This window comes from Raphanus sativus, chromosome 4 (genome assembly GCF_000801105.2).
Source record: "Raphanus sativus cultivar WK10039 chromosome 4, ASM80110v3, whole genome shotgun sequence".
Taxonomy (NCBI): Eukaryota; Viridiplantae; Streptophyta; class Magnoliopsida; order Brassicales; family Brassicaceae; genus Raphanus; species Raphanus sativus.
This window is the reverse complement of record NC_079514.1, coordinates 18,775,191-18,787,316: the sequence shown is the minus strand read 5'-3', so window position 1 is coordinate 18,787,316 and position 12,126 is coordinate 18,775,191. Positions and strand designations below refer to the sequence as shown.

Genomic DNA, 12,126 nt, shown 5'->3' with positions numbered 1-12,126 from the left:
GAGTGCCACGTCACTAATTCATACTCCCACAGCGTGACACCTGTCCTATCTATCAAAAGTGTTGCGTTTCATTTAATTGAGGATTTAATGGATTTGGGCCTCGGTGGTTTGTATACGGACTTTATGTGACCCAGACCGAACAAAGAGCAACTTAATGTAGTTAAACGCTATGTTTTTGATTTAGGTCGGAACAGTTCTTCATCTCCGCCGTACCAAAGCTAAACTCGATCTAGGGTTTTGACGGCATTCTTTCATCTTCTACCTAAAAATCTTCATTCAAAGCATCTCCCCTCTCTACAAGGCGGTGGATACCAAGCTATAAAAAGGTCATGCATCATTCTTTGACCATCATTCCTCACAATTCTTAATAGCCACTGAAATTTCTTCATTAAAATCTAACTCTCCCGAGACTATAATTGTTTACACATCGATTTGATTTTTAATTTTATGTCTTTTTGGTTGTTGGTGTCTACTTGATTTATTAGTTTTCACGAGACAATTTGTGTCTGCTCGATTTCTACTCCGGCAACCTTCTCTGAGAAACTGTCAAAGTTTGATAAGGAATAGGAAAGGCAGAGGAAATTGCAACAACAATTCAGCGTTGTTGATGTTGTTCGCGAGGAAGCTTTGCGCATCTACAGATTTGCAGAAATGAAACCAAAAATTCTTACATCTATGTTTAGTAAATGACTTTCAGTGTGTATATATATTTAGAGAGAGAGAGAGAGAGGCTTCAACATCGGTGTCTTTTGTTTGATTTTTGTATCAGATGGTCTTCATTGCAGCTTTAATTGGTCCTTCAAAATCTCCACTCAGTGATGTGTGCCTTCTTAGATGCCTCTCCAACTCCTCTATTTCCAACAAATTTCTCGCTTTCTTTCTCATAATGGCAACGAAGCTTTGGGTTGAACGGAGACCACTTTAGACAAGTAGTCAAGAAGAGATTGGGGGGCCTGGAATGTAAAGAATGGGGGGGGGGTGAGTTGATGAGTGTGTATGTGCTTCTGCTTGATGGTAAGGTATGTGGGTTTATGATTTAATGTTTATGTTTGTCATTATCGATTTTATGAATGAGCTGTTATCTATTCATGGTTCTTCTTCTCATGCTACTGTGATCCAAGTGTCTATAAATGTGCATCAGCTCAACGGCTTCAAACACATATTGATTGTTTGAAAGTTTGTAGCTTTGTTTTGTTGTGAAATAGATTCATTAATAATTTTGTTTGGTGGTCTGAGAACTTTTTTGTTGTTCTCACTAAAATAATGTTTTGGTCCATCTTTTTTTTTGTTTTTAGGTGTAGAATCTCAACTGATGAAGGCTTAGATCGAGATGTTTAATCTCACTCTAAAGATACAACTGGCGTTTCGGTGAGTTATCAGTTATCACACAATTATGGAATGATCACATACATCTATGGATTTCCCAGAATAGAGCTCGCTTGAGAGTAGGAGCGATGACTATGAAATATTGGTTTCCCGAGAGAGAGTTATGCGCACTCCAAGCCGCACCGCAATTAGTGAAATCATTCAACCAGGAAGCCCCGACGTCGCAATCTTCTAAAATGGTGAAATCTTCAGTTTCTTCAGTTTGAGTTGAAGGCTGGTCGGTGTAAGGAGACTATTGTACCCGTCTCTTCAGTTTCTAGAAAGCTAGGAATGTGGAAAAGGTGTTGCAGACACAGATTGTCAGTCTTCACTTGCATTACACTACGCATTGTCAGTAAGCATCTATGATTTTATTTCTTACTCACATCAGACGTTTGAGAACAGCATAGAGAGGAGTGTTTCTAAAGTAACATGTTTCTTCTTCCTTTCCTTATTCTTTACATTCCCAGATACATAGTGATGGCATTTACTAGCATTGCCTATTTGCCTTATTCTTTACATTCCCAGATACATAGACAGCCGAGAAAACCCAAAATGTTCAGAAATTTCCAATTCAATGAATAAAATAACCATTCTATATATGGATCTTATTCTTTTCTTAAATATGATAACATCCAACTAAGCATCATGACATATTACGAATGTTTGTATTGTTTGCCTGATTAAGATAGATACTCTGTTACACTGAATCATTTATTTCTTTTTTTACATTACCTATATCAAATTTAATAAAATAAGTATAACAAAAAGGTGAAAGTAAATTCCTACAAAATGTATAAGATCAAAAAACTATTATTTGTGTTAAAAAAATATTTCACTTACTATCATAATTAAAATAGACTAAATGTTTAAAATACAAGAAAATTATATATTTAGTAAAAATATTAAACAATGACTGATCTATAATAAAGATAACAAAATGATAGTGAAAGTAATATTAATTTCTGTTGCGGGTAACATCAAAATTATGAAAATTCATTAAAATTTTATATGGTTTTTAATTGTATATTTTATTTACTTAAAAACTATTATTTGTGTTAAAAAAATATTTCACTTACTATCATAATTGAAATAGACTAAATGTTTAAAATACAAGAAAATTATATATTTAGTAAAAATTTATTAAACAACAACTGATCTACAATAAAGATAACAAAAATGATAGTGAAAGTAATATTAATTTCTGTTGTGGGTAACATAAAAATTATGAAATTCATTAAAATTTTATATGGTTTTTAATTGTATATTTTATTTACTTAAATATATGATTCTTCTTTTTTTGACAAAAGACATTTTAAATATTTGATTTCTTGAAATTGAAATAAAAATTCATTTTTGAGAAAATATATTCATTTTTATAACAATTGTAGTATTTTAGATTTTCTCGGAGATATATATTAATGTTTTTTAAAGGTAGTTTTTTGTCAAATAATATAAATCATTCGCAGTAAATAAGAAAATGTCTATATTAAATATAGTTTAGTAACTAAGATTTTTTTCTATGAATAGTTTATCATACATTATTCTTAGCATTATTTTTGGAGTTAATTTTATGGTGACTAACAAGTAACAAGTGCATACACTCATCGATCACTACTTAGTTTTCACACTTTCCATTTTCAGTGTTTTTCTATATTTTGATTAGGTTCACTTTATCTTCTTTGCATTCAATATAAAATTTTACTTTAAATAAGAAACGCAGCTTCAAATAATTACAATTTTCACTCTAATAACATATCGAAAGACTATGAATTCAACATAAAAATTAGTCATAACCAAATCCTTCCAAATCCAAAATATTACAAACCACCCGAATATAAAATCAAATTTTTGTTAAAGAAGATAACACGAAAACCATTTGAAACTTTCACAGCATATCAATGTCACAGCTCTTTAGTATAGAAACAACTATTTAGTTGTAAATATATTTCATCACATATATTTTTTCCATACATAAAACTTAAAATAAAAACCTCAAAATCATACAAAAAATAATAACATAGATCACAAGTAAAGAATATCCCGCCGGGCGGGCCAACCCTAGTACTTAATATAAAAGAGAGAGAGTATTGTGTCATTGACGAAGTTGTTGTTTTATTTTGATGTGTGCAAGTGACCGTATTTGTAAAGTTTGCATTTTTCTGTCGTCTTTGATTTACTTACGCAGTTGCATGTGGGGTTCATTTGTGTTGTTTTTTTTTTTGAAAAAACATTTGTGTTGTTTAAGCCTTTTGATATTGTATATCATTGAAATTTCTGTTTTACTAAAAGATTTTCATTTAATCTTTTTTGTTATCTAAATTTCTTGTGTTTTTCTTTGTATCCTTGCTACAAACTCTTTTGTTCTTCTTCCTATCATTACATATTTGACAAATTCTTTTGTTCATCTTCCTATCATTACATATTTGCAGTACCACCTAACCTTATTCGACTTTGTATAATGGTTTTTTTTTTACTTTTACTTCAGTCCAATTTACATTGCCACTCATTTGACTGTATCATTTTTCTTGAATTTTTTCCATTCTTTTCGTGTTTCATTTTTTTTTATGATTCCACGAATCTGAAAACCTACCTTATGCCTAGTGATATTAAAGCTTACTTCACATTGAAGCTTAATGATATTAAATAGTTATTTTTTTGTTTGTTTATATATCCGCCGTGTTTCCGAGGGTCTCACCCTTGATTACGGCCAAATTTATAAGAGATGGAGGGACCAAGTCCAGCTTTATATCAATCTCCAAGATGCATCTACAAAAGTTCAACATTTCTATATAAAAAGAGAAAACCATTTCAAAATGTGATAATTCACTCACACTACTCACCTTAAGTAACTCCTCTCTGGAGACACCTTTTGTATAGCAACTCCACCTACTAAATCAACCTTCACAGCATCCGCTGCTTCATATACACCATTCTTTTCGAAGTTCTCTACTTCTGGTGCTGAGATTGTCGAGCGCGGGGTGATTGTGCTAAACATAACAGACAGTGTCATATTTTTTCGTATATTGTTTCTGCGGATTTATTTGTATAGATTGCATCCAAATATTTTGTAGAAACTCACAAATTTGTATTCGGAAACTGAAAACAGATAAAAGCATATTTCAACTGGTTTTTATTTCAAAAAAAAAAAACAAAATTGTGCTCACTGGATTTACAATACCAAGTTGATCCATATAATTCAAAATGATCAATGGGTCTTTAGTAATAAATACATTAAGTTCAGCATACATTGTATGAGGAGCCTCCACTTGTCAAAGAGGCTTTCTTCGCTTCTGCACCTTATTTATTAATCAACCTCTAAACAGCTCTCTCGACCTTTCCTCTTTCTACTTCACTTTCCAGCTGACTCCCTATTTCCCAAACACTTACTATGTATGCTGGGTTTACCTTCTGCTCGCTTTGGAAAGGTATACAAATCAGTGGAACTCCTTTCACATTGCTCTCGAGTGTTCCATAGACAGTGGCTCCAGAAGCCTCCCACTGCAGGATGTCTTAGTACTTCTATTTTCTGTGCACATTTCACAATATATCATCTTTCTGAGACAATTGTACTGACTTCATTTGGCAATGTCTCTATCCCGGCTGATCCAAGGATAGAGCCTGGTGGAACGACCCATAGAAAAGGTTGGTTATTACACATCCCCCAAGCCATCTCCACATCTTCCTTGCTTTCCATTTGAGCTACAATTCTCACACTTAGCATTTTTAAAGTCTATCAATGACTGACCTCGATTTCACATGGAGAATTTTTTATTTATTTTAATACTGACCTGGTCGCTGGATCTATACAGGTAGGTATGAGGATCACCAATTGTCACAAGTTCTTTCTTTTCAATGCCCCAAGGTTTCAACACGTGTAAGAACCTCTCTCGCTGCACCCAAGCTAGGTGTTGTTTCAATGGCGGGGATGGTGGTGTCAATGTAGAACTTGGTCCTGAGAGGAGTTCAGATGGAGGTTACCTGAAAAAGAGTAAGTATAGTCTTAGTTTAGGTTACAAATGAGGAATATGTGTTGAGAGGACTATATTTTGAGCAGAAGATTTAACATAAATATATACTCAAAGTCAAAATTTGTTTAATTTTTTTTTTAAATATGACGAATAACGGAATAAGTGAAAATCAAAGCTACAAAATGTTTGATGAGGGCTTAGGGGTCAATGAGAAAACAGACCATAGATCGATTAGTTGCGGTGACGTTGTAAAGAGCGGAACCTTGGACACCTTATTTGGCATACAACATGTACAAAAGAAAAAAAAATCTCAGACGCGTATATAAATGTAAGTGATTGTTTTTCTGTAGACTTGTGAAGCAAAATATGGACCAATGCCGTTCTAAATTAGTTTTTGCTAAACCTTAGAGGTGGTCGAGCTCTCTCAGCATGAACTTCTGAAGGTAAATGACAGGGGCAGCGGTGAGGACTTCATGAACAGTGGTGGGGGGATGAAACAGATAACAAAAGGATGATCCGTAATCTTGTATATATTTGTGCATCGCTCGACGTCAAACCGATCAACTTTGATGATCTTACCGGTTCGTAGAGAAGCACCGTACTGATGGCATGAGCAGCAGGGATAAACCCATGAAAAACGGAATTCTGCACAGCCATAGATGAGGGTCAAGTCGTTAGAAGATCACAAACAACATAAAAGAGTTTTTTGGTTATTATATTTTTTCAGTCTGAGATCAAGAAACTGTTAGGAAAATCAATGATTTTTTTCCATTATGAAAGCAAAACATGACTGAAACCATAGAATAACAGAGATATACATATTAACTTCCCCACTCACCTTGTGTACATGGTGAAGAATGCAGCTCTCATGAGGTACAAAGTCCATAGCAGCTTCCAACTCACAAGCTGAATACAAAATAAAGAAGTTCGTTAAAAATGGTTCACAATCAGTGCTGCATCACAGAACCAGATTAAACTATATGTAGGTCGCTTACTGAAACTCAAATTCTGCATCAAATATTTCCCATCACGTATAGAAACCAAATCATAAGCGGCTTTTTATCTAAACTTAACATCCTGCAATCTAAAGGATTCCATCAGCACACCAAAGGCTTCAGCTTTTTAATACATGACTTAAACTTTCAAGGAATCATGCTTATATACTTTTTCTTAATCATGCTACACCATAGTGAATTGGAACTTTGTTTTGCTAAGACAATTGTAACAATTGACAAACGACCGAGCAGATTTTTTTTTCTTTGGTTCATGAACAGATCAGACGAAGGGGATTTCATCAAATCAAAACACTCATCACAAAACAATCACTACACAGAAGCGTGTTTTTTTCTGTCAATGATTCAAACGTGTATTCAATGAGACAGAGTTATATTAATCAAATAAGTAAAAGCAAAATAGAAGGTTAAAAATGTACCTGAGGGCGCTGAAGCTGATCTCGTTCTTTTCTATGAATCGGCAGCATCAGCTTCTCTCTTCCTCTTCTCATCAACATCATCTCAAGACCAATTAGGAACCTTTCAGATTCGGTCTTCTTCAGCTCGCCTCAGGGAAGAATGTCGTTGAAGAAGAGAATAGAATAGTCGGAGCCGTTGATGAATGTGCCGTGGCGGAGGATCAAGCAACTCTTTGCCATGAAATCATCAGGGTTTTTTCAGCTTCTCTTTTGAGTATGGGTCAAGAGGGAAAACCCTCTGAAATATAAAATCCCAAAGGTGCTATTTATAAAGGATCCTAGATGAAGCAAACGCAAAAGATCTTTAGAAATCGGAAGGAGAAACCGAAGAGACACCATTAACTCCATGATTAAAGAGCATTAATGTGTGGGAAGAGGATTGATCGATTTTAAAAAGGGTGAAGAACGAAGGTAAGAAGAGGAAGGGTCTCGCAGACGATATCGTGAAATTAGGGTCTGCGCCTCTGCAGAAGAGAAACGGTAGGAAATGGTTGTGGGCTTTGGAAAATTATGAATGGACAAACGGCTTGTTGTAAAATCAGGAAGCCCAGATACACAAACTCTTATCCGACGTGGCCACTTACCTCTACTGCTATTGGTCGATTTAAAAAGTGATGTGGACACTCTAAATGAGCTTCATATTCTCCTTTTAGTAGTGTATAATAGATGATGATTTGTAGTAATTACCAAAGTGCTGTATTGATTTATTTTGTATTTTAGGGAACTAAATATCAAAACGTTCCAATAGCCCAGTATTACCTATACAGCCCACAAGGCTTTTAATAAAGAGCTTCGACATCACACATCTGAAAGCTAAGATGAATGGTACTGGAGACTAGGGGTGGGCACTTTATCCGATATCCGAAGTGGCACCCGAACCCGACCCGAAAAACCCGAACCGAAATCCGAACCGAAGTAGTAAAATACCCGAACGGGTATTAAGTTAGGAGAGATTGGATATCCGAACCCGAACGGGTAATACCCGAACCCGAATGGATATCCGAAAATAACCGAACATGTGTATACTAACCCTTATATTTCTAGTTTACATTTCTCATTTTATTTAAAATATTTATATTGATGTTAGACATACTTTAAAATCATATAGTATATATATATAACTATGGAGAAAATAATTTGATATTCATTTAAAATGCATGTTAAACTTTTTATTTCATGTATTAACCAAAGTTACATCCAAAGTTTAAAAACAATAGCCAAATTAATATTTTTATTTTGGAAATGTTATCTCCAAATCTATTAATCATTCAATCTATAAAAAGAAAAAAAAAATCAGTTAAGTAAAATCTATATTTTTAAATATAAAAAACTTTAAAAAAGAAAATTTTATTTTTATTTCTTTTAAAATCTAAATATCCGAACCCGATCCGAAATAACCGAACCCGAACTAAAAATACCCGAACCCGATCCGAAGTTCAGAAATACCCGAACGGGTATTATACTCCTATACCGAAATACCCGAAAATCCGAAATACCCGACCCGAACCCGAACAGATACCCGAACGCCCACCCCTACTGGAGACTTTCGTATAAATAGATTTCACACTCCTGAGGTAGAAGTCACGCAGTCATGTGGTGAGCACAAAGCGAACTATTCTTTCGCGAACTATTCTTTCGCCTTTTACTAAAGAATACCGTATGCTCTTCATGCCAAGTGGCATACGCCTATTTTTGGAGGGTTTCTGCCTACTGGTGGACCCAAACACTAAACAGTTTAAGTTTTTAAGATAAATTGTTTTAGTATAATCTAATCTTACAGCCAGTTCTTTCGCCACTCAAAACCAAGCAAGCCTCAGCTTGAAACTACGGAGAAAGCGAGTAAGGCAAGGACAAGCATAGCACCACTCAAAGTGCACCTGCAGAGTCAAAAGATACACAATCAGAAAACATGTTGATCATGAAAATTCAAAATAAGCAGGAACAAGTAACAACCATTGACATAAGAAGTCCCTACCCAAGCACGGGATAGAATCTCAAGACTATAACAGAAATCACTATGAAATCATCTTTATATAAGTCTACCACAGAGAACATCAGGCTGATTCAATCATTTCAGCATCAATCAAGCTTATACTTAGCTTGACCAACTAATTCTGTGCAAGTGTAGTAGCCAGGTTTTGTTTTCAAAATACGGTTACGGAAAGATGAAACCAAACAGATTATCGATAATTTGCAGACCACTCACTATTTGTTACGTAGTATGCATAACTTATTTGGTATAGGTGAGGTTGATGAATGTCACTGTAAATCATATGAGACTTGGTATATCGACTATTAGATTTTTAATAATGTTCGATCTCTGTCTGCTTTTGTGTTCTGACTTCTGAGACTTGTTTGGTGTTTCGTTGTCAAAAGAACTGAGCAAGACTAGGTGAGTCATCAATGTATGGGTTTTGTTTCTTTTTCTTTAAAAGCACTATAGGTGAGTCATCAATGTATGGTGTTACGTAGTATGCATGCATAACTTATTTGGCATAGGTGAGGTTGATGAATGTCACTGTAAATCATATGAGACTTATCGACTATTAGATTTTTAATAATGTTCGATCCATGTTTGTGTTATCAGTTATGTAAACCCTATGCCACTATCTCTTTCTACCTTCTTGTTACTTTAATTATGGTTTGGGTTATGCTTTTCATTCTAATATGACTCTCTCACAAATTCAGCTGCCAGTAAAAGTGAATTTTCTTGTCTCTGTCTGCTTTCGTGTTCTGACTTCTGAAACTCGTTAGGTGTTTCATTGTCAAAAGAACTGAGCAAGACTAGGTGAGTCATCAATGTATGGGTTTTGTTTCTTTTTTCTTAAAAGCACTATATATCTCTCTGTTTGTAAGTTTGTTAAACAAAACACCCAACAGGGAAAAGCTAAGAGTGCTCGCTCTTCATAGGCCAAGCTATTGCGAACAATGAAGCTTCATCCGTCTGAGAAAGATTTAAGGCTGCAAGAGAGATTGCTCAGACCATATAGCTAGGTCGGCTAACAAGGTTTACTCTTTCGCTCAGTCTCCAAGCAATGAATTTAAAGCATAGTCCTAGCAAGTAGAGTGAAAACAACAAGTGTCGCTCCGAATAGTTTTTTTTTCTAATAGAATGTTCTCGTTTACATAGGTAATACAAAAAAAAGTATTAAGCTAACAAAAAAAACTCAAATCGTATCCAACCAAGAATCAAACTCATCTAAAACTTTGGATTTTCCAACTGCCGAAGACGAAGAGGTCTGGATCCCCTGTGGTTTGATTGGTAATGAAGTACTCTCGAGCAAATCATCAAGCACGTCACCAAAATCCGTCGTATTAAGCTTTTGATTAGATGGGTTCTCTGGTCTGTTGAATGGTTCTTCTGCACCAGCATGAGAGTTGAGAAGAGAGTCCAGCTCAGTTTCAAAAGCTGAAGGAGGCTTCTGACTGAAGGCACTGGCCACTGGGTTAGACTCTCCACTAAAGGAGTTGAGAAGCAAATCAAGATCAGCTTCAATTGCTGAAGACTTCTCTGTGAGTATTGGAATGTGCTTGACTTGATCCAGAGACTCAGCCGGTGATTCAACAGCAGAGTCGATGTTTCCACTTGATTCTTGTTGAGCAACTAGCTCACTAAGCCTTGTTGTCACAGCTTCCACGTCTTGGGATGTGTGTGAACGACAAGGTTCTTTACCTCCGCTCAATTTTGATTGGATTGTACACTACACAAACCCCCCATAACATCTCATCAAACATAGAGCCTAAACATTGTTTACAGCTAATGGTTTAGATCCTTTAAAGCTATTACCAGCTCAGCGTCAATGTAAAGTCTCTCATGGACATCCACTTTCTCTAGCATTTTCTCCAGTGCATTTAAATCCAAAGAGAGGAATCCAGGCTTCACGTAAGGAAACGCAAGTTAAAAAATGGTACTAACTAAACCAAAAATAGTTATCACTAACTACCTCATGATGTGAAGCTGATCCGTCTTCTTCTTCCCCAACAACAAAGTTATCATCTTCCATCCATGAAACTATACCTTCCCCTCTGGCCGAGATCATCGATCCAACCACGCGACTAAACTCATCTGCAAAGACTCTCCACGAATAAGATTGCAGAGACAAAGACAAGCAAGTAAAACAAGATTGGTTCCATACCGTGCAAAAGATCATCTAGAGAATCTGAGTTGATGTCAATCTTTGAGTGAGACTCAGCTTGAGCTTCAGATATCAGATGCAGATAATCTGCTCCTTTGCTTTTCGGCACGATTGCATCATCCGCAGGTTGATTCAACAAATCACCAGGCGCAGTTTCCGAACCGGGATTGAGTTCGTCATCGTACCGATCCCAATTCGACGAGAGCCGAGATTGAACCGGAGTTTTGGTTTGGTTTCCTTGCAGCTTCTCAGGAGCTTTGGGCTTATGTGGTTTCTTGCTGTGGTGTTGAGTGTGAGCTCTCTTCGATTTCGCCATAGCTTTTGTGTCCATCTCCCCCCAACAATCTTCTTTACAAACATCAAATTCAGATTGCAAATTGTAAATCTGAATAAAAATATTAGGGTTTGGTTTCTTAATAGACTTTTCTTTGTAAAAAAAAACTACCTTTAGAGATGAAACTCGTGCTATGGAAGATCCAAGAAGCTCTTGCTTTGCTTGCGAAAGAGAGATTAAGGACGCAGCGCTGAGGTAAGACGAAGAACTAAACTCTGGCGATCATCGAGATTCCATTAATACGACATCGGTTTTAGACGGGCTATATTGGGTCGTTAAGCCCTTTCTCTTACACGTTAATGGGCCTATACAAAACTACATCTATCTTAAAGAAACATAATTATGGTTGCATCTTTCCTTTCTATAGCTGGCCGAAATTCCCCACAGAATTATGGTGTGCCATAACCACCTTCCCCCCCCCCCATTGAAATAGCCTGTTGGAACTGTTCAAGAATAAGTGATGACTTAACAGTTCGACGTTTTAAAAAAAAAATACAATATAAGTATTTTTTGGACATAATCTGCCTATCAGAGACGAAGCAAAGAAATGATTACATTTGAGGACTGGGATGTGATCTTGGTTATTTTAACTACGTAACAATGTCACCTAATATTTTAAGTGGTGGTTTAGTTTTCCTTTGAAAGTCAGAACTAGATTTAACAGTTCTGTGGAACCAGATCACAGACCTTTGGTTACTTTCTTCAAAGGAAAAATAGAAAAAAAGACTTGGACAGTTTATGGATGATAATCATCTAAAATCACAAGATGGATTTAAGACTTCTGTTGTTAACCACTGGAATAGACCAACGGAGATCAAGACAAAGTTCTTTACTATAGAAATTATGACA

The 12,126-nt window shown here is 35.7% G+C and overlaps 1 protein-coding gene, 1 long non-coding RNA gene and 2 pseudogenes across 4 annotated transcripts; 2 read left to right on the top strand and 2 right to left on the bottom strand.

The window, feature by feature from the left end:
* The first annotated feature begins 191 nt into the window (after positions 1–191).
* LOC130510752 (uncharacterized) lies at positions 192–1,792 on the top strand. Of its 2 annotated transcripts, XR_008944494.1 has the most exons (3): positions 192–326; positions 486–1,019; positions 1,296–1,792. It is a non-coding gene; the product is annotated as an uncharacterized LOC130510752 (long non-coding RNA). The 2 variants fall into 2 exon arrangements; XR_008944493.1 differs by lacking the exon at positions 192–326 and having other exon boundaries at positions 333–1,019.
* A 2,689-nt stretch (positions 1,793–4,481) lies between these two features.
* Positions 4,482–5,089, bottom strand: LOC108854225 (UDP-glycosyltransferase 76E3-like; annotated as a pseudogene).
* Positions 5,090–8,394: 3,305 nt separating this feature from the next.
* LOC130512058 (U5 spliceosomal RNA) lies at positions 8,395–8,526 on the top strand (annotated as a pseudogene).
* A 1,361-nt stretch (positions 8,527–9,887) lies between these two features.
* Positions 9,888–11,522, bottom strand: LOC108849618 (protein ECERIFERUM 16). 2 transcript variants are annotated; one of them, XM_018623197.2, is made up of 5 exons: positions 11,389–11,522; positions 10,944–11,291; positions 10,752–10,873; positions 10,595–10,684; positions 9,888–10,508 (listed from the first exon to the last, which is right to left on the bottom strand). In XM_018623197.2, the coding sequence occupies exons 2-5, from the start codon at positions 11,272–11,274 to the stop codon at positions 9,975–9,977; spliced, it is 1,077 nt and encodes a 358-aa protein (XP_018478699.1). In that variant the 5' UTR covers positions 11,275–11,291; positions 11,389–11,522; the 3' UTR covers positions 9,888–9,974. The 2 variants fall into 2 exon arrangements, with proteins under 2 accessions (XP_018478699.1, XP_018478700.1); XM_018623198.2 differs by having other exon boundaries at positions 10,944–11,288; positions 11,389–11,520.
* Positions 11,523–12,126: the final 604 nt, after the last annotated feature.